The sequence below is a fragment of the Daktulosphaira vitifoliae genome, unplaced genomic scaffold, assembly GCF_025091365.1.
Source record: "Daktulosphaira vitifoliae isolate Bord-2020 unplaced genomic scaffold, ASM2509136v1 Scaffold_2, whole genome shotgun sequence".
In the NCBI taxonomy this organism is placed as follows: domain Eukaryota; kingdom Metazoa; phylum Arthropoda; class Insecta; order Hemiptera; family Phylloxeridae; genus Daktulosphaira; species Daktulosphaira vitifoliae.
Genome location: NW_026099573.1, coordinates 30,341,970 through 30,365,957, shown reverse-complemented (window position 1 = coordinate 30,365,957; position 23,988 = coordinate 30,341,970). Strand labels below are relative to the sequence as shown.

Genomic DNA, 23,988 nt, shown 5'->3' with positions numbered 1-23,988 from the left:
TACAAACAGAGTCATTTGTTCGTGTTATTTTGTTCAGCGTATTATAATATTACATACTACAATTTTTCCTTACGTTAGCCTTTTTAAAAAAAAAAAACTCTAAAATCGACCTACCAACATAACCAACGTTCCGTACAATGCTTCATTTATTAAACGATGTCTTAACAACAAGTATCTAACGGTTTGCTCGCTCTGCACAATCAAACTACAGATTGTTGTATGACGAGTAAATTTTTATTGCAATAATTAATTATGTTTTTTGTGTTTTGGATGAAGGATTTAAAGTCAAAATATTTAACTGGTAAGTTACTAAAATGTTAATTATTAATTTCAAATAAATTGTTAAAAATCACTTTTTATAACTAACATAACGTTAGTATTAAATTTTACGGACTATTTAACTAAAGCAACTACTGAAATACAACTAAAAATAATTGTTGTATTAGGCGCCTTGATATTCCTGCACTGTGTATATTTTAGTTTTATAATAAATATTCTATCGTTTATAACATAATTTTCTTAATTAATACTTTTTTTATACATTTAAATGATATTTATTCCTTATTTAAAAAATCGATTTAATTCTGAAAGTAGTCATTAAATTAAAAAATGTTGAACTTTTAAATTTGAAAATTGTATGTAATGATGTATTAATGATCCTAGTGATTTGATTATATTATTCTGTATTTAAATATTTATTTTTTGTTTTGCACTCCTACGGATTTTGCCAACATATCCTTATGATTTTTTAACGTTTTTTGTACTTTCCATTAAAATATACTTTATAATTATAGGATAACCTTTCTCTCATTTTATTTCGTAATAAAATTAATAGTAGAGTAGTCAAAAATTTATTGATTACAAAATGAAGAAATAATTAAAACTGTTTAATTTTTGGTTAAATAAACTCTTTTCGTTATTTGCAAAATATTTTTATACTGTAATTGTATTGTCTCGATTTTTTTACATTAGATATAAATAAATATAATACATATATATAAAAAATTAAAATACGTTGATAATTTTACGTAAATAATTTACCAGTATTATATCATAGATAATATTTATATAAGTCATTACCCATAACTATATCAAAAATAAAATAATTTTTTTTTTTAAATTATTGGTGTAGCAGAAATTTAATAAGTTTCAAGGTTTTTAATTCACTTTATTTAAGATAATAATTGTGGTCATGCTATAGTATTTTTTAAAAATGATGTCAAAAATTAATTATTGATACAATCATTTGTTATACATTATTCAAAATTAAATCAACTAGAAAAATTATTTAGTTTTATAAAATTTTATTTTGAGCTTTGTTAGAATTTAATAGTTATAAATAAATCTTTTATGTTAACCTAACATAACAAAGGGTTATTCATAATAACCCTTTGATAATAATAACTTATTTTTTCATATATGAAAAATTATTGTTAAAAGAAAATTACAATAATAATTAAACAAATATGTTATCATTAAGTTTGCATTTACACTAAGGACTATTTTCATTATATATAGGTCTATTTTTGTTATATGTTATTTAAAAAATAATTAACGGTATATATTTAAAGATCTCTTAGATTTGTCGAAAATTTTTTCTAAAATATTTCAATTTTAATATATTTAGAATAGATACTTTCGAGAAAGATAAAAATATCTCTTATCTATTATAGGAAAATGATGTTCTTTAATAATACTTCTGTTTATTTACTTAGTAAACAGTCTTTTAATTTAATCTAATTTCTAATTATTACGTGTTTATAAATATTTTGATTAAAATTATTTAACTACATAAAAACTTTGATATTGACATTATAATATTTCGTAAAATAGTATAGTTTGTAAAAATAACTTATTGTACCTACTTGACCTATTTACACAACTTTTAATATATAATGTTACGTTATGTAATACATGAGTTTTAAACAAATATTGTTTAACTAGTTAAAATAGTGTTTTGTTGTTTTCACATTTAATAAACAAAATTTAAATATTAAAAAATTATTGGTATTTTATAAAAAGATAAACATAATTTTATGTATACATTTTTTATTGCTCAGATACAACAAGTTATTATTATGTATTAAAAAATAATAATATAATGTACTTCATAATGCATAGCATGGCATTTCAAACAATTTTTAAATGTACTAACATAGAATATCAATAGTTAAAATATTTTGATAAAAAAGATATACTTCATATCAGTAATTGTATGACATGCAGAATGTAAATGAAAAAGTGTTGAGATATTCAAATTTTTCAGGCGGGCTGTATGTAGATACCATGTACAGAAAGGCATGGCTCTAATACGCGCATTATAAATATAAAGCAGAGTTTATTGGTTTACATGTACAGAAAGTCATGTCGCCATTATTTACTGAAAAGTATAAATTCTGTACTTTATATTGAGCAACGACTCTGTAATTTTAAAACACTTGATGTAATAATTCATGAAATGCTTTGAATAAAATGTCATAATAATTGTTGATAAATGTAAGCCAATGCATTTTGAAGTTGTTGAGTATTAAATATTTAAAGTATTATAACAACTTAATGTATCTGATGCACTTTTATTTTTGTATTACCTAATTATTTATTAAAAAATAAAATACAATTTAATAAAAACACACTTATCAAAAGTGTGTTTAAAATGGACTTATACAATACAATCATTTTTGGCATAAATTAATAAAAATATTGTTTTATATACCATATAATATTTTGTAATAAATCAAAAAAAAAAAAAGAATGGTTAAATATTATATAAAATTAAATCACACAAGTTTATTAATTGTGAAAATTGAATTTTTTAATCAGATATCATAGGATTATAATTTAGCAAAGAAACCTTTGTCAGCATGAAAGGAGGGACATATTTCAAAAAAGAAATTTTAACTTAGGGAGTATTAACCACAAGGTTATCTTAATTATTAATACATAATTGTACTTTATACTATTTTATTTATTATTATTATAACTTAGTTATAGTAATAATACATCACGAATTGTAATATAACTAATAACTATATCATGAAAAAAATGATTAACCTCCATTTTACATTTTTGTTTTATCTTTACAGTGTATAAAGGGGCATAACTAGAGTTATTTAGTGTTCAGTAAATAAGGAAACAGATTTCTATATTTCTTATTGTTTGTAAAAATTTACCAGTTTCCATATTTACTGAATATTCTGTATAAGCCACCCATTTTCCAGGAAAATAATGATAATTTATTACTTTTTTATTAGAAAAAATACTATTAAGTTTATACAATTTTTATGTTTTCAAATAAAAACATTCTTATTTAATATTTTTATTTTATTATTTGATTTAATTAATATTACAAGATAGCTAATTTTTGATAATTTATATTATTTGATTTTCATTCTTTCTCAATAATATATAATTGATATCAATAAGCATATATGTTTTTATCTAATATTTATTGAATTGTGACACCTTAATTCCAAATTGATTAACAATAGTCATTTTTCACTTAACTTCCTTATTTTTTCATCTCACTGCCAAATTTTTTCAATTTTTCAAGATATACTTTAATTGCGCAGTTTATAGCAGTTGCTATTAATGAACTAAAAAAGCCTCTTGTTAGTGTTTTTACGCATAGTATATTTGTTTTGGCGATAAATCTTTGTAAGCAGAAAAATCGGTCGTTAATTAAGTTTTGGCTTTGATCATACTCAGTTATTAATTTCCGCACTTCTGTATCATTGAAGAGTTCATACCCTGATAAATTTCTTCGACAAAATACATACTTTGTAGGCAAATATTTCATTGAATTACTATAAAATCAAAAAGTTGAGAACAATTGAATTTTTTATACTAATAATACTTTGATATTTTTAAATCCTAAGTACTTCAATTATTTTTGTTTAACTTAATTATTTATATCTAACTTTTTATTTAGCCTAAAAAAATAAGTTATATATTACTTATTTTACATATCTTACTTAGTTCTTTTAAATATTTTGTTGACGTCTTCTTTTTCATAATTAAATGTTGAGGTACCATCGTTAAACACGCATATGTTTTTTTCGTTTTCTATATTCATCTCAAATACTATCCCAAGTTGACTGGGCTTTCCATATATAAACCATTCAATAGAATTGTCCTCATTTTTTAACATTACAGGATTATCTAAGTTAAGAATTACTTCGTTATCATTTGACCTTAGTGAAAATAGTCCGCAGTCATTCCAAACTGCAGTTATGCCATTTATTTGATCTAACACAATAGAAAGGCCTCTTACTTCAAATTTAACGTGTAAATTGCCACCTAAATCTCCTAAAATATTCCCATCTGAAAAATATAAAGTTATATGATCATGTCTTTTCTGTATTAAAGATCTATTTTCTTGGTCATATTCAATAATCAAGCCGTCTTCTAAACAAATAACCACATCAAATTGATATTTAATCCATTTTGCTGATAATAATGTACCATTGTTGAAACCCATATTAATCTCAATGGAAATTGGATTGTTCAAGCGATGTGTACTCACCCAATATTTGGGACATACTATTTTAAAAATATGTCTTTGTTCATAATGATCAAAACAATTTCCATAAAGTCTATACACCTCCATTGAAGTCTTGTACTCTCCGTTAGCCGTTATGTAATATTTAGTCGTTCCAATTATATTAGAGTAATTTGAGTTGCAATAAAATCGTTTAATGATATCATTAAATTGTTCAGTATTTCTGAAATTCATTGATAAAATATTTTTCTGTATTAAATTTAACTACAATTACATTATGTCAATAATTTTAATTAATGATTATTTTTATAAAAGTTATAAAAACTTATCTTTAGGTGTGACTAAAGGTAACTTTTCAGTTTACTAATTAGTTAATAAATTGAAATATTAAATTTTCATTTCAACTATAAAGTTGTTGCAACACGTACTTGATTGCGTAAAGTACTTTATAAGCATATTCTTGGAAACTTTTTGGGCCAGTTAGTTGAAAATCATAAGTATATTCAACAAATTTGTCTGGTTTTTCATCGAAAAAACAAAAAATTAAAGTATCTGTTAATGCTGAGTATTTTACGTCAAAATTAATATATTCTAATGAATATTTGACTATTCGTTGAGCTAATGTATACGATTCTAAGTATTCTATATGAGTATTTTGAAATACTGGATGTTCAGCAGTATCATCGTTTTCGTCAAATATGTATAGTAGATAATCCAAAGCTAAGAATTTTTTTATTATTCCTTGGTATTCTTTTGGAAAAATTTCATTTATTTTAATTTGGCTACTTGGTTCGAGTTTTGATAATCTATGCCAATCTATTGTTGCTAAAAATTTAATATTTATACACATTGAAAACTGTTCAAGAGACAAGCTAGATAAAATATTTGATTCAGTTAAAGAATCGTATAATTGTTGTACCAAACAAGCAAGTAATCTACTGTCAGTCTTTGAGGGTAATGCTGGCCAAAAACTAGAAACATAAGATAAAGCAATTCGTGTAGTTCGTTCGACACAAGATACAAATCGAGAATCTTGAATAGCCATCTCCAATATCAAATCACCGTCCTCTACTATTGTTGGCATCCATCGTTCAGTGCTGAATAAAAAATTTCTGTTGTTAAGCGAACCACATAAGTCTTCTAGGATAGCGTCTAAAATAACTTCAATAGTTATAGCATTTTCTGAAAATTCGTCTAAAATAGAATAATAAGTTTTCGTCGAATCGCTCTGGAAGTCTTTGGTAGATGGCAAGCTGATTAAACTTTTAATATGCGATTGATAACTCCGAAAAAGTATATCAAAGTCATCAATTATTGCTGTGATACCACCATCTGGCCAAAAATAATGAAATAATGGTATTTTACTTTTCCATTTTATCAAATGATTCTCAAAATTTGATTCAGTTTCAGACACTAATACTATAGCAAATACAAAAATTTCATTTTCGGTAATTAATGGTTCGATTTGATATGGATCGTGAAAACCTATAAGAACTATAAAGTTTGTAGTAGAGTTATTTTTATTTTTTAATTCAATTTCACGCAAATACTGAGCTATAATATCGAGCAAAGTTCCGCCAATATTTGATTTTATTAATAAAGCTTCACGTCGTGTTAAAATATTGAATGGACAATCACTTTTCAGACACTGAGCTTTTAATTTCCTTACAAGATTTTTTGAAACCAAACTAGCAGTTTCAAGCACCATTAGAATTATAAATGGCATATTTGATAATTTTAATAAATTAACGTGAAAATGATATATACGTAAGTTTTTTTATTTTAACTATAAAATAAAACTTATATTATTCATCAGTATTATGTAATATTATATTCAGTATAAACATAAAACAATAATTAATTTCTTCCTTGTTATCATAACTTTTTTCTGTTTTAATAAATTTGTTACCTTTCAGAAAATGCAGAAAAGTCTATTTAAATACTTTTTTGAATATTTAACAAAAACTGGTAAATCAATTCGTTGTGTTTTAAATAAAAAAAACATTTTGCCTGCTATACAGATTGCTTTGAGTAATACAGTAAAACATATAGAAACTAGTAACTAGGTAAAATTTTAGCAGTAAATTACAATAATTTAAAAATACATAATAATACTAAAATTAATTATTTAATAATATTACACTCAAATTCACATCAGTATCTATTTTTAAAAGGTTTCTTTTGATATTTTGGCTTTAATTTCTACACATCATTATTTTAAGAACTGTCCTACGTTGGTAGTGCCGAAACATAGATGCAATAATAAATACACAAATTAAATTAACACTTTAAACGTCAAACTCATCGTTTTTGCTCTTCTTAAGTCCTCTTGTTAGATAAACTGGCCAGTCCCAATCCTTCTAGTTGGTGAACCACTAAATGGTTAGTATTATACCCGTCAGCACGGTCTAGCTCAAAAGTAGCAGACTAAAGGGTGTTTCCTCATTAGCCACAGGCACCACTACCTTTTTACTATACCCACTAAAAGACAGTTAAGCCCAAAAACTAGCTACTTTGCAGACTAACCGTTAAGACTGACTAAAAGACCAGTAGTCCAACCTTAGCTTTAGAGTATTACAACTAGTAAACAGTTACTATTAGTAACCAGGTCTGGATTAAGAAGGGTGAACGCCCTGGAGTCCACAAGCACAAGGGGCTCATCTCGAATTTAACTTGCCTAGTTTTGATGATTAACTAGTTTTTCTGTTTTTTGTTTTTGCTTCTTAACTTTTTAATGTAAACTACCACCATTACTTTTGTTATTAATCTGACGATACTGACCATTCACACAATAAAATTGCCATAGTTGATTGGGTCAATTAGTCAAAGCAATGCCTGACCAACTCAAAACCTTCGGCTTCTTCATTAAATCAAAATCTAATGTAATTATTATCTACTTGAGCCATTTTTGTTATTAATTATAGGTACATAAATTCGTGACAGCGAAAAATTTAAAACTACACCTTTACATAGAATATTGTACACATGAAATTTATTGGTTACTTAGTATAACTATACTCTATTATATTTACTAGTTAAAAACCCCAACTGATGTGTATAATGATTGAATCTTAAAGTAAATATTAGCTATCTATAAAATCATAATGTTTATAATCTCTTTGATTTATTCACATTAAAGGAGAATGGGGTCCACCAAAGAATTATTTATTAAAAAAATATTCAAATAGAAAATAAATGTTGGTTTGTACCTTAAAATAAAGATAGACTTTGTAAATTGTTATTAGTAGTAAGACCATAAAATAATATGGATTAAAAGATAAAATTAAAAAAATAATAACAAAAATTAGTGTATTAACTACTTAGGAGAATCGGAAGTTTTAATCAGAGATTAACATGGTTGTCGAGTAGCTTAGTACAAAAGGTTTCATCGGGATAGCGAGAGAATTGCGTTCGATTTCCAGTCGACTGGCATATTTTTTCCAAAGTTTCTATTATAAGTATAGTAAAGATTATATAGCTTAAAATGCATTTTTCATTATTATGTTTAAATTTTGATTTGTTTAATAATTAACTTATTTAATAGTGTAGTGTATAAGTTCGAATATGTTCGACTGTCAAGAGTGTCCATTAACAGATAGCTAGGGAAATCTGTGTCCATTGTGTTGCTTAGACATTTTATTTTTAATGATTTTTAGGAATTTCGGCTGACAATGACCGCCAAAAATGGTATCACTTTGTTATGCGTTTTACGTTATTGAATTCCCACAATTTTACATGAATATTATAAAAATATTATATTGTGTAGGTTATTTATTATAGATTAGTTACTCAAATATAGATATTCAAATATATATATTAAAAAAAAATATCGTACTGTCTATCATATGTAATTTATTGTACAATTTTTTATAAATTATTAGCAATTATTCAAAAATGATTGCCAAGTCTTGTACTCGTCGAACATTACTTCTTTTTTAACTGTTTTATCATTATATGCTTTCGATTTATAACTCTTCTCAAATTCTGTTTTTGCTTCGATTGTATTACTAAAGGAACATATATCTTTACATTCAAAACTATTATTTCCGAATTTATTTTTATCATTTTTTTGTATTCCAAGAGCTGAACCTTTTAATTCAGCTAGCCACTGTGTTAAAGACTCTTCGAGCTCTAAATCTTTTTTGTACTTCGCATGCAAATCTGGAAAAGCGGCTAAACCCATTCCTCGACGAGCTTTAAGCATTCGTCGTCTTTCAATTTCTCTCTGTCTTCTAATAGCATTGCTTTGTGTCTTGACCTTTTTTCGAAATAATTTTACTATTTTATGACAAGAAAGTAAAAAAACGATTTTGTATTAGATTAACTTTAAGATATAATATACAATTTTATTGAAATGGTACTGTGTATCAAATAATAATTAAAAGAAATAAATTATATATTACGTCATGAAAATAAAAATTATAGAATCCATTACTAAATATATAGATATATATTTAATAATAATATAATAGACATTCGATTCTTATTATACATTAATGTATATCACCCATTCAAGGACGTCACTAATTAAATCAATTAGTTTTAATCACTCGTAATTGGAAGAAATCACTTAATTGAATTATTTTAGATTAACCTACATTATTCAAGTTATCATCAAGTTCTTTTAAAATATTTTTTTGTAATTTTATATCTTCTTCTAAAGCAACTGATTTTTGATAAATATGTGTTACTCTCTGTATTGTTGAGACAGTCCGATTTCGGTACTTAGCTATTTCATTTAACCTTTAATAAAATTATATGTACAATGAAATTAAGATAAAATTTTGTTTTACAATGGTAAATTTGAATTCTTTTAATAATATTGGATAAATCTACAAAAAACTCATCAACTTCTACTTCTATTTAAAATTCACATTTTAAAATGTTTGTGAAGTTAAATCAAAATATTGAAATTTAAAAATGCTAATTTTTCAATTTTTAATATTTTATAAATCCGTAAAAATATATAGCTTGTTTTAAATTTATTAGAATCTTAATTGACTTATGAAAAATTAATTAGTATGTAATTAGTGACTTGTAAATTTAAATGTACAAATTGTAATCTCACTTATCATCAATTTTGTTCTCATAATCCTTGTTGAGTGAATCCAATGTTTCATATTTTCTTAAATATTCATCAACCCCTAGATTATCAATATCAGCTAGTACATCTTTACACTTATTTTTTTGAATAATGTATGCCAAACGGTATTTGGAAAGTTCATCAATTTTATTTCGATAAACATTGTAAATTTGTGTAACATCCTGTTCAAAATCAAACAGTTATAACAGTAAAATGACATATTTTAATTAGAATTTAATTTAATTTCAAAAAGTATATACTTATTATTATAATATTATTTAAATCTATGAGTTTTAATAAAATTTCCCTATATCATTGTAATTGAAATGTTTCCAAATTCAATTATTTTAAATAAAGTAATGCTAAATTTATCAAGAAAAATGGCAATTTATTGTTGTGACTATTATTTACTCAATGCCTCATAAATTTTATGTAATTTTAATATTAAATAATTACATTAAAATTTAAAAGTTTTCCAGTCTTTGAATGGATCATTCCAACGCAAGTTTTTAGTTCTAATTCATTATGGTCTGACCTCAGAATTTCACATTCATTTTTTCTAGTTTCTATTAAGCATTTGATATTTTTCACAGATAACATTAATTTTTGTATTTTATCTAATGCTTCTTCTTTTTTTATTTTAAATTCATTTAACATACTTTGATATTGTTTTTCAACTTCCTCCTCAGTACCATCAATCTCAGACATATCATAGCTAACCTATTCACATTTTATGATCATATTAAAATATGGAGTTATTTATCTATAATCATCAGTAACTGTAACATTAATGTGATGAAAAGTTACATCTTTCTATTACATTTAATCTAATAATGGTATAACCTTCATAAAATTCAAAGGAAGGAAATGTCTGAACTGTGTTTTACCGTGTGGTTTTTGTACATTTCAATTAGTTTTTTCCATCCGTTTTCTTGGCGCCGCATCAGTTTAATCCGGTAGAGTTTTAATTCTTTTGTATGTCTAATTGCTTCCTTTCGTTCTAATTGTTCAACATTCTCTTGTTCATCGTCCAATTCTGGCTGGATGTCTACATTACTTTTTATTTCTAGAGTTTTTCCTTTTTGTTCTTCGCAATTTTTTATTGAATTCATAACTGATTCTATTGACCACCCTTCTTGCGGTGATTCATCAAAACCTTCATGACTATCAATTTCGAAAGAATATTCGTCTCTCCATGAAAGATTCTCATAATATCTCTCGTCAGGATTTAAATTGTAATCAGATGAAATTTCATTAGTCTCTTCCAACATGATGTTAAAAGAAATAAACACAATTATTATCTCTATAAAAATTATGAAACTAATACTATATTACATTGATGGAAATTTTTATTATTTGTCAGGACAACCAACATTTTTGTTATCAATTTGTATCATATAAAAATAAAAAATATCAAACATACAAAATATATTAATTCATTTTTTTATTATTAACTCATTTATTACATTAAAAAACACAAACTATATTTGATTGAAGACACTGCCTTTTAAATAAGTAAATTTCATATATTGTTTCATAGAGTAAAAATCTTGAAAAAACTATTATCGTTAAAAAAAAAAATTCAACTACTAGTGTTAGTAGGTAATATATATTTGATGTTTCAAGGCCAATGCTTTTTATATGTATAGATATAATAAACCAATCGTTTACATTAAATAACATACTTTTGTTTACTCAATAGTTCACTTTGTATCACGAAAGACAAAATGCTTAGAAAAGATACTACTGGAAAAAATTAAACAGATAAATAACTAAATTTGGTACGTCTCATTTTATAGGAGAATATATTTTAGAATATAAGTATAACATAAACACACTTTTATCAATCATTGTCGCATTACGGCTATTTTTGCATGCTTATTAAATTAACAGTTACCAACACAACTACCTTTTCACTATACTTACTAAAAGACGGATAAGACCAAAAACTAGCCAGCACGCACACTAATTGTTAAGATCGACTAAAGGATCAACTTTAATTCTAGCCGCATACACACACACATAATTTTAATAACATGGTGGATATAAAATATTTACACCAAGTGCAGGTTTTTGAATAGTTATTTTTTATTTACGAAACGTAATAAACACAAAATCCAATTACAATATAACAATGTAATACAATATAAATTAAGCCATTCAAAATACAAAGTTTCACGCACTAATTTAGCCCTGACCCGTAACTAGACTTTTTTTAGCCAAAACGTCAAATCGCCCATTACTTTGTTTGTTTCCCTTCATATATTATTTTTCCCACCATTATTAATTTTGCTTACCCTGAATTTTTTCTTTATATAAGACTATTATTTTACTTTAAAATTTAAAAATTTCTTACTACTGTGTTAAAAACTTATACTATACTAATATCAAAGTTATACATTCTCAACGATTTACTACAAAATCTATTACAAAGTTAATAATACAACCATTCTCAAAAATATTTACTTTCTGATTTAATAATAATATACCAAGAAATTACAATTATATTACAATTCAACCGAATATTATAATATTAAATAAAATTTATACTACCAGTTATAAAGATAATAGACTATATTAAAATGACCTCATATTTAGTTATTAGAATAAATAATTAACTATAAATAATTTGTAATAACTATAATTTGAGGACTTTGAATTTGAATTTTGAGTGCACAATTATTATTTATTTAATTACTATTTTATGAGCCACCCCTGCAAAATTAAACGTATTAAGAAAAACATAGATTAGAGAAACGTAGGATAATTTTGTAAAAAGCTCATAAATTCTGTACGTACTTTTATTTAGAGGTTTTGTCGTACGCCTATCTAACCTTTTAATAATTTCCGTCATTCTGAATATCCAAAAAAATCTCCTTGACTATTTTGTACTGTCGTATCACTTATTAGTTTTACAAATGAATGGAGTCCTTTAGGTCCTAACTGACTCCACTATAAACCTTTTCTTAAAGTCTTTAAGGTGCTTCAACTATAAAACTTTTCTCTTATAACACTACTAAGGGGTATACTCATCGACTGTCAGCCGTAACCCAAAAGAGTAATAAGACCAAGGGTACTCGACTATTACCAGCACAAATTACTCTTTAGATTACTACCAAAGACGTGTTGTTTAGAGACCTAGTTGTATTATAAAGAGACACTTCTTGTGCCTTAACTTATAGTAAACAATATGAAACGTATAAAACAAAGATACGCTTAAAGTACTATAAATCAATGCATAAAAAAAAAAAAGACTTATGTCAAACACGTATAACACAAAAAGAGATAACCCACGGTGCTCCCGAGGTACTCTATCCTTTACAATTTATTCCATTTCATCTTATATTCTAAAATATTTTGTTTTTCTTCTTTTTATGAATACAAAATTAATAATACAATCATTTTCAAAAATGTTTACAAATATTTATTTCCTGGTCTAGTAACAATAGATCAGGAAATTACAATTAATCCAAATATTACAAAAATGTTTTACTTCCAGCTTTATTAATAATAGACTATATTACAGTATGCTCTACAACACGACAGAACACATAAAATGTCTTGTATTTAAAACAAGAATGAAACACTTAACTAAACTTTGGCAAGATAACAGAAAAACACACATATAGGTTAACCTCAATAGTGATTACAGAATATTCTATAATCCACATTTTAAAAATACAATAAAATAATATCTTTGCGAACATAGTCTTCCACGGACAATTCAGATTACTCATTCTTAAATACTAATACCCTACTTAACTATGTATATACAAGTCAATGTTTAGAAATCATAAACAAAAAATAAAAACTGGATAAATGTACAACACAAGAATTAGTTTTATAATTTGTAATGGATAGAACTTTCTTAGTAATCCCAATGGCATTCTTTTAGTCTTTTGAAAAACTCTTTACCCGTTGTTTCCCAAAACAAACGCGTACATAATTTCTTGTAATGTAGTTTACTCGCGTAATTTTGACTACTAGGAATTAAAGCATTTATTTATATGTTTTCCATTGTTGTGGTCAAATCTCCTATTAAAAACAAACCTTACACTTGATACCACTAATTTTGAAGTAATCTCGACTGACTCATTTTAAGTTAGTACATTTATTAAAGTAAACAATCTGACAACTTTTTTATTGTTTTTTAGAAAAGGTTGTAGTGAATTTAGAGGTAGTAAATAAATAGTTAAAAAACATGAAGTTGGACTATAATTAAAAATATCAACACTGAACTAAAGCATAGAATGTTAAGTTATTTTGAGTAACTAATGCAGTTCTAAAATCATAATACATCAATGTATACTAAAATTAAATTTAAAAATGTATGCAATATAACAAAAATATAATAGACAAAAAAAAATAATTATCATATAAATATCAAATCATTACCATGCATTATAATTTCCAGGAATCTAAGTGATCAAAAATACAAGGTGTTTTGTATTACTACATTTATAAGAATATTAAATTGGAATTTAAAAAACAGTATAGTTAACTTTTCATTTATAATTAATTATGTTTTATCTACAAATAGTTCTACCTAACCCATAGTTGATTTTGTTATTTATATCTTCTATAAATTCTTAACTGTAGTACTGTTTACGGTTTTTTATTTGCTTTAAAACTCAATAGTTTGGTTTTGTCTTTAAAAATTTTAATTTTAGTTGATTGTATATTTTCCCTATATAATAAAGCCAAATAAATAAGTTAATAATGAAATTTTAAATTTGACAATACCTAGAATGTATGTTTTTCATAACATTCTTTCATAAATTTTTCAATACTCCGAAATTTGTGAACAATTAATTTATGATCCTCTTCTGATATTCTTTTTTGTTGGATTAATAGTTTAGTTGTTTTTATGAAAGTAGTGTCCTCTTTGTGAAATTCTAAATTCTTTTTAGAACTTGAAAAATATTTAGGCTCATATTCAAGACTTTTAATTTGGCTTTGAATGGTTTTAAGCAATTTTTCATTTTTATTATTTAAAAGGTTCGTTGAATTAAGTTGATGAGCCATAATAGATGAATACTACTAAATTAGTTATTATAAATGTTTCTTATTAATTAAACAATATTTTTATTATTGATATGTTTATAATTATTATTTTAATTTAATTAATTAATTAATTAATTAAATTAATATTTTTAACTATACTATTTAAATTTAAATTTTACAAAAGAAGTATTTTTAACACAATTTTGACTATCACATAATAAATTAACAATTAATTAATGAAAACAATTCTATTATCATATAATACTGTACTTGTCTTCTTTTTGTACAAGTTTTACGAAACCTAAAAAATCTTCTTTACATTATAAAAGTATCACAAAGCTTCCATTGTGAAACATACAAATACTTGATGAATTTTCATTTAATTTTATTTCTATTGTAATTGAAACAGTTTTTTTTACAAGATTTAACAGAAACATAGTCATTATTATTATAATTATTATTATTTTTTATTTATTGATTAACAAACTTGTAAAGTACTTAAGTAAACATAATTTTGTTCTAATTTATATACGTATTCGTTGCTATACTTTTAAACAATATATATCATTAAGTAGCTAATGGATATAATAATTCATATTAAAAATATTATAAATTAATATTTTTATATAGAAGATTTAAAAACTTAACAATTTTAGTTTGTGTAGTAATTTAATTTGTAATTTACTTAGTAGAACCCCACTCTTCTTTGCTAATTTCAGCAATGTTTTTCTTAATACGTTATCTGCGAGTTTTATTTTTAAAATTTATTTTTAATAGTTATTTAAGACGAAAAAAATATGCATTAGATAAGTTAAAGGGTAAAAAATCAAAAATATTCTTTTTAGACCGTTTCATTAATGTTTTTCTAAAGTATGTTTTAACACATCAGAAAATGAAAAATATTAACTGGGATATTTTTCAGTTTGGTGTGGTGTATATGGTTTGAAAAAATATGTGAAATCAAAAAGGAGAACAAAATGTTTAAACTTTTCATTATGATTAAAAAGTTACAAACAGATGGAACATTTCTTAACTTTGTTGTAAAATCAACAATTGGATTTATGAGTAAAATTTTTAATTAGATTTTACTTAGCAAACTTTTTTAATTTTTTATTGATTAATAAATGTGAGTAAATACATTTTTGAACTGAAATCATTAACTCAATCAATTTAATTTTTAACTTATTTTATAACTAAAGTTTAAATGATATTTTTTCTTTATCAACTGTACTTTATGCAATATTAATCATATATTGTTAATACAAATATAGGTGGAATTTTGTTGACCAAAGTAATATTCTTAGTTTTTCTTTTGCAATTAAATTACTCATACACAAAAGCAACAATATTGAGTTCTTTCATTGGAATCTTATTATCAATTGGATTAGCTTTCTCTACCGTGTGCAGGTATTGTTTCATATAATCAATTGTTTATCTTTTTTTAGAAATTTTTACAAAGTTCAAAAAATAAATTTTAAATAAGACACGAATTAAAAAAGGAATAAAAAGGAAAAGTGTTTAGAAATATCTAGAAACAATTATTTAATAGATACACGTATGAAGAAAGGTGGGTTATACGAAAAATGAATTTAAAAATGTGTTAATAGATGTAACAGTATTATTTTAAATATAAACATCAAAATATACAAACATAAGGTAGGAGTAGGGCTATAATAGAAATTATTATTTTTTACTTTATGACAGTTAAAATGTTAACAATTTTATTGCGTTATACGTTTTAAATAATTCAAACGTTGTTGATAATTTTTTTACCTTAAAAAGAATTAACCCGACACTGCTCTCACATGTGATAATTTCCATCACAGAGTTTTTATGATGATAAACATTGTCTTGCTCGTAGTTATATTTTCATCAAATTAATTGCATCTTAAAAGTTATAATTATTTATCAATAAAAATTCGTTTTCTATTTAATTTTATTTTTAGTTATGTTTAATGTTTTGTTTTATTTCATTTGAATTTATATGTTGTTTGTCTTTATTCATTATATGTGTTTTTTGCGTTTTACGATTCCAATCATTTTTGGTAGTTATAACGTTAGAATTAAAATGTCATTGAAATGGTTCTAGGCCTTGGGTAGGAGTGTAAAATTCTAAGATTCTCTGAAAATTATTTTGAAAAATATTCTGTGAAGGGTCTGCACAAAATCAAAATATACGTAAGGGTGCATTAATCTAAAATATTCCAAATACTTATTTATTAACATACAGACTCAATTAGGCCTATTAATGTTATAGGACATTCTATTGCAACAAAATAGTTTACAAAATGATCAATTTATAATAATGGCGTTATTTAACATAAATTATAAGGCACTTTTACTTGTGTATATAGGAAAAATGTGAATAAACTTAATATGATTTTGATCAAATACAAATATAAAAACTGCTCGAGCCAGGCGATAAGATGTGATGGAGACAACTGGTTCTTATCAGCCGTTTTCCACTACCAACCAGTTGCGACGTCGAGTAGTGACGCCGCCTCCTAAAAACCAGTTGTTCATCCTTTTTGCGGTGATCCGTTACATAGCATAAATTAAGTGCGGTCTTTGTGTTTTATTGCCTATTATAATTCTTTTTGTTTTACAACTAAAAATATCGGTGATCGAAAATATAGATTGTTCGACTGTCTAATATTGCGGTTTTGAAATTATGGTTTTGTTTCACTCTGTTGAGAATTAGCGTATAATTAGCGAGCTGATGCGAGTTCCAACGGCCATTTAGAATAATTTAGGCAATATCGAATTGTAGCGACCTACCGAACATTTGATAGCGTTTTCGAGTCAAACACGAATTGAAGTGAACAATTAGCAGGTTGGATCGATTTACTTTTGTTTGTATAAATATATAAAATTTGTTTGTGTGCATTATTAATTAAGTACGGAGACGCCCGCCTAGTTGAAACGAATGTATAATTTATTATATTATTAATATAGCTTGATATTAATACCAAATAAATATAGTTAAAAAAAACTGAAAAACACGCTTTTAAAACATATCGAACTAAAAAGTTAAAAATAATTTTTAAAATAAGCTTAAAACAATAATGAACGAAAAATACTAGTATTATTGTGAAAAAAGCGTCGGGCGCTCAATATACGAAAAATATGGCACAACCCCCCACGCTTTTTTCACAATAATACTCATATTTTTCGTTCATTATTATTTTAAGCTTATTTTAAATTTTTTAGTTCGATATGCTTTAAAAGCGTGTTTTTCAGTTTTTTTAAACTATATTTATTTTTTACTTTTTAATTTTTTATTATATAGCTGTTACAGTCACAGAGTGTTTATTGTCAATTATCACTATAGATATAATTTCTGTATTGCCATTTAGTGTGTTTATAAACTCAAAACAATGTATCTTATTATCATTGATAATAAAGGCTATATGCTTGCTNCTGTAGCATTTCTGTATTGCCATTTAGTGTGTTTATAAACTCAAAACAATGTATCTTATTATCATTGATAATAAAGGCTATATGCTTGCTAATATCGTCATAAAAAACCAATTAGCTACCTGTATTTGTAATCCGTTATGTATTATACATGTATATTAACTCAAAAAAATTTGAATCTTTCAATGTTTATATTTAATAATAAACAATAATAATTTGATTTTATTTATATATAATATTGACGCTATGTACGCATATATGTACGCATATATATAAATAATGGGTGCGAAAACCAAAAATAAAATTTTACAGTAATAGTGTTGTCGTGGTATGGTGAACGGGGTGGGGTGAATGCAAGATAATAACACGTAGCGCGTGGAGAGTTACAAGCATACATACATACAGGTGAAACTAATATAATATTAAAAAGGTATTGTTAAATCTTTGGGTGAATGGCCGGCGGTAATCGTAACAAAAACAGATTTGTCAATTTTGACAACATTTATTATTACAATTTAACTTTTAGATGTGTTTTCTTCATGGTGTTACCACAACTTTTCTCAGACAGGGGTCGGTATGCACTTATATTTTATGTGTTCTATTTGTCAATATCCGGACCATCAAAAAATACTCTACACAATACAGGAGTATTATCAGAATCGCTCACATGTTTACAAGTTTGTAAATATATATTTTAAATAAATCATATGATTTTTAATTTAAATAGCTTCATATAAATTTAATTATGACGTGAGACTGTGTAGAAATCTAGCAAACTTGCATAAAACAATTTAAAATTTATTTATAATTTTTTTGTGGTTTCAAACAATATTTAATATTTTTAATAATGTTTCTTAGAAAAAATTAAATATTCTTTTAGAAAATGATTTATGTTAATCATGTATTGTACATTTTACTAGATGAAAAAAGTATACAAGTGATAATAAAGCAACTCTTTAAATTTTGTAGGACGAGATAAAATCAGTCATTCGGCATATTCAACAAATAATTAAGAAGCCTCTATTAGCTATTCGAACATCAATACTAAAAATAAAATTAGAACTTGCTGTAATGATAGAAAAATTAAAAAAAGGAATGTTAGCAGTCAAAACTACTGTAGGCGGAATAGGTTAGATTATCACAGCATTAAGAATTTTATTTTTAATAAAAGTTTATACTAAAATATTTAGTAATTAGCATGTAAAATTTCTATTCCATCATTTATTTCACGAGTGATTATTAAAAATAAAGTATACTGCACTACCAATGTTAATTAATTTATTAACACAAAACATTGTCTAGTAATTAAAAATTTGTTGACTTTTACATGTTTTCTTTTAATAAAAATTACGATTGCTATTATACATTTATATTTTCAATTACATTAAAAATACGATTTAGATTAAAATTGACATCAATAATGAAAAACATATCTAAAATTTTAACATTGTTTTATATTTTATAGTTCGAACTATTAAATTGGCATATGAATGGTTATATAGCGTTATGAATATGTGTAACAAAAAAATAGGAACTCCTTTTCAGAGATGTACCAAAGTATTTGATAATGCCCTTGAGGACTGTAAAGTATAAACAACAAGCATTTTGTTTGTTATTTCATAAAAATGGTTTGCTAAAAAAATCATTTTGGCATTGATTAAACATTGATCTTTAGGTTTCTGTTCCATCAGCATTTAACTGGATGTGTTCTATATCATTTGTTATATCTCATGTTTGCTACAGTGTAAAATTTCTTGATAGTTTGTGCGAATTTTTTGAGTTTATTAATGAATCAATATTTGGTGCAATACGAGCTAGTTTGTAAAAAAAAATAATAATGTTATTATTATTTCTTACGTAATATTTAACTTATTTAGGTTTAAAAAGTTATGTACGGCACATGAAAAACATGTTTTACGTTTCTGTTGAGTTTAAACACTCTTTTGCATTTGATTCGACACCTAGTAAAATGTCTAGTGACGTTATTCGAGGAGTTATTACAGAATTTAAAAATAGAATAGAAAATGCTGTATTCTTATTTGATTTAGCTGGAACAATTTTTTCATTTTTTTTCTTATACATAATTTTTAAGTATGTTTTTTTAAAGTTAATCTAAATAAATAAAAAAATTAAACAACTATAAATTGGTTTAAGAACTTTACTATACAGACATAAATTTTTAACCTCTGATTCGTTTGATAATAAATATCTCACTGAAGAACTTTACGAATTGGACGAAAGAAAATATATTCTCGAACAACCAACTATCATGCCATTAACTAGATTTGAAAAAAATAGATATATAGAGGTAAATCAAATAGCAATTCAATAATTTTTACAAATTTTTAATTAAGAATTAATAAATTAAAATTAAAATTTTCGTTATATTGGAAGTTTTTAGTTATGAAATAACTACTTTTCATTTAAATGATAAACACCTAAGTCAAATACACATGTGTTCCAAATTTGATAATTATTTACTCACAGTTTCCGAAAAAAATTGTTTTAGTTATCTTTGAATTATAAGAGGAAATTAAATTGTATTTTGATGAATCATAAAACAAATGAGTTTTAGACTTAATTTTATAAGTATTGGTTTCAATTTTGTTGATTAAATTTTTTATTTTTAATCCTCCATTCAGTTGTCCACAAAATTCATTTGTAGCGTATATAATCTGAAATTTTTTAAAAACAAATTTGTTTTCGAAAAGTGGTTGATTCTAAATATATATTTTTCTAAATAAATAGCATAATGTATAATTTTTTATTTAGAGAATGTCCATAAGATTAATACCTAAAGAGAGGAAAATGCTATTTAAATCATTAGCTGTATTGTTACTGACTACGTTTAAAATATGTGTTCAAATGGCTGTTGATTATAGCCTTTACTGGATTCTTATTACAGTTAGGAAATATGGTAGAATTTCTTCTCAATTAGATTGTACGACTTTTACAACTTTTAACATTATAAAAATTATCAACTCATAATGAAAAATGTAGCCCCTAGCGTGCTTGATGTAAATATTGAAGGTGATGGAATATTGGCAGACTTGTACAAAACTATTATACATACTTTTCGACCAATTGCTGATAAAATGGATATGGATACAATGAAATGTTTACCTAATCCTTTGACACCTGATTTTTATCGTTACCGGCAAATTTGTAAGAGCTAAAGATTTGTGTAATTTTCTCTTGTTCATAATACAAGTGAAACACATTCCACGCCTATCAAAATTAACTTATGCGAACTATTTTAGTTAGTCCTCATTTCTTTTTATTAAATTTTATAGCAATTACAAAATTGTATACAAAATTGCTATTATGATGTACTATTTTTACCTTTCAATTCAAGAAGCACTGTTTCCGTTCAATTTTTTCTGGTATTCTTAAATTTATACAGAAGTGTTTTAGATTAAACGTGTTAATAGCTTTAGTCGTCATATTAACATATGACTGCACTTCTCTTATGCCTCCGATTAAGTCCGAGCAAAAGTGGTTATTTTTCAGCTTCCTTAATTGCTAATCATTGAATTTTTCAAGGAGTTTGCTTATTGCCTCTTTAACCAATGTTATTTATAAGTGTAAAACAATTTGATGTGAAATAATTTTTTTTTCATTATTAAAAAAACTTATAATAAAAATATATAATATTTTTAAAATTAATTAAATAATATTATTGATTTAAAGGTGTTGTTTTACTTTTGCTTTGGTTCTTAGCTCTCATTCAACCGTATGGTTTACGATTTCGATCTTACGTAATGGGTTATTATCATCCTGACATTGCCATGACTAGAGCAGTATGGCTTCATAATCGTGTGCTTCGCAGAAGAATCAGCTTTGTTACATTTGCTCGACGATTTTTGCGAAGAAAATTCGGATTGAGTGAAACCGTAAATAATTCTACAAATCCATCGTGTTTAGATTATATGTATTCAAAGTCAGTATAATACAATATCACCAATATACTAACTAACTAACTAATAATAAAACCATGTATTTTTTATTTGTGGCGAGTAAGCTTTTAGTGAAATATCTTTCTTGTTGTTATAAGATTTCCCTTTTTTGAACATATATGGCGTCGAAATAAACAATACGTTTGCCTTTTGTGTGGTTATAAGGCTAAAGGTAATGATTTTAAAACAGGCAATATGATAAAATGTTTCAACGAAGGATGTAAAGGCATATATTGCCACAAATGCTTTGCTGATATAGATAATCGTTGTACGTTATGTAAAAAACCTATAGATTATGGAGACATGACAGATATCAGTGAAGAAAAGTATGCATTTTATTTTAAAGTTCTACATAATTACTAATACATATAGTTTATTAAAAAAATTAAAAATGTATGTACCAACATAATTTCTAGAGATAGTTCAGATGAAAAACAAAACTTAATAGTTGGTAATTTTTCTAGAAGAAAAAAGAATTTTTGGAAAGTGAAAAATCAAATTGTTTCGTATAGCTTAAGTAAAAAGTCTTTACTTCATCATAGAGGAGATTCAGGAGATGAGGGTGACGATGAAAGTATATTTAATTATTTAAATTTTAATGCCTTTTTAAATTTAATTGTTAATTAAATTAAAAGGTTCTAGTGATGATTCGATTCACACAAGTAGTACTGAATCCAATTCATATGAAAATAATCCAAATTATGTTAATGCTCCGTTAAATTGCGTATCAATGATTTTGTACAGTAAAAATAGCTCTAGACAAGAATACTTAGTCTAAGTATTTAAAAAGTCTATAGTTATAGTTCAAGTATTAACTAATATAGTTATTATCAATTAAAATATTTACAAATATATAAATAAGTTCTATAATTTTCTTTTTTTTTTTTAATTAAATAAAACACAACCCTATTTTTTCAGTCCTACAGTAGTTAATAATAAGTTTTATAGAATTCTTTATCATTTTGTATTAAAAAGAATGTTTATTTTTTACTTTATACTTAATAATGATACTGTCCGTCCCAAACAATGAAAAATATTTTATAAATATTAGGTTGGGTTGAGTTCTTATATCAGATATTATATCAGAAAAAAATAATTATTTGCTATTGTTTTTATCGATGGTTGATTCCTAAAAAAGTTGTTGAGAAATGTCTTCTATTTTCGTATGCTCCACAGTACAATAGTTCATACTCACAAAAGTACTAGAATTTAAAACTAAGAAAAAACACTTCATTAAAAGCTATCTGGAAAGGATAACTGAACATACACAGATAAAATTAAATTCAATAATGACACAGTGAATTATTACAAAATATTCTATAATTCACTTTATTTCCAGAATACAATAAAATATTGAATTTTACGAACATCCCACTGTCGAAGAACTATTCTACATATCATTTTAATTCTATATTATATACTTAGGTCAATGCATTTTGGAATATTTACAAATAAGGTTCTTAAATTACGAATGTTAGTCTTAAATATCTAGTCTTACACCTAGGGAGTTAATTTTGTTAGTATTTGTTTTTCAATTACCCTTCTGTTCATCTTTACAGAAAGTACGGGCGTATATGTAATAATACAACACAAATTATGGTCAATTATAGCTCTGTGTTCGCTTCTTGTTTCCTCTGGAAATAATTAACCGTTTTTTACGTTTTTAAGCTTGTTAAGTTTATAAAAAGTGCGCGAATGACTGGTGTCGTTGTTGAGTCAGTCTTCCTACTATCTCTTCACTTNTGGCCGTCTAATATTATTTTGGAGCAATGCTTCATTCTACTATTGACTCTCATGACGTGTGTTACATATTATTTCATTGATAAAGCCGATAAAACGAATATAATAAGTAGTATATAAATAGCGGGTACGGGCCCTCAAAAGTGCCGACAAATGACGTAATCTATTGTTCTCGGGATAACAATGGGTGTACAGGTGTGCAGTGGTACGGGCTTTCAAAGGTGCCGACTAATTACGTCATCTATTACCCCCGGGGAAATGTGCAATGGGTGCACAGCTGAGATGCATTC

The 23,988-nt window shown here is 25.1% G+C and overlaps 2 protein-coding genes across 2 annotated transcripts in view; one reads left to right on the top strand and one right to left on the bottom strand.

Annotated features, from left to right (window-relative positions):
* The window catches only part of LOC126898114 (dynein axonemal heavy chain 8-like), a 55,074-nt gene extending 50,597 nt beyond the window's left edge, over window positions 1-4,477 (bottom strand). Inside the window, exon 1 of the mRNA XM_050672062.1 lies at window positions 4,030-4,477. Coding sequence (XP_050528019.1) covers window positions 4,030-4,477 — 448 coding nt within the window. The remainder of the gene's footprint in view (window positions 1-4,029) is intronic.
* On the top strand, window positions 28-22,927 carry LOC126897299 (DC-STAMP domain-containing protein 2-like). The gene is made up of 15 exons (XM_050670815.1): window positions 28-301; window positions 15,508-15,650; window positions 15,857-15,992; window positions 18,529-18,679; window positions 18,972-19,131; window positions 19,468-19,589; window positions 19,678-19,819; window positions 19,880-20,093; window positions 20,157-20,310; window positions 20,775-20,943; window positions 21,003-21,167; window positions 21,693-21,942; window positions 22,057-22,284; window positions 22,375-22,532; window positions 22,594-22,927. The coding sequence occupies exons 2-15, from the start codon at window positions 15,563-15,565 to the stop codon at window positions 22,734-22,736; spliced, it is 2,280 nt and encodes a 759-aa protein (XP_050526772.1). The 5' UTR covers window positions 28-301; window positions 15,508-15,562; the 3' UTR covers window positions 22,737-22,927.
* Window positions 22,928-23,988: the final 1,061 nt, after the last annotated feature.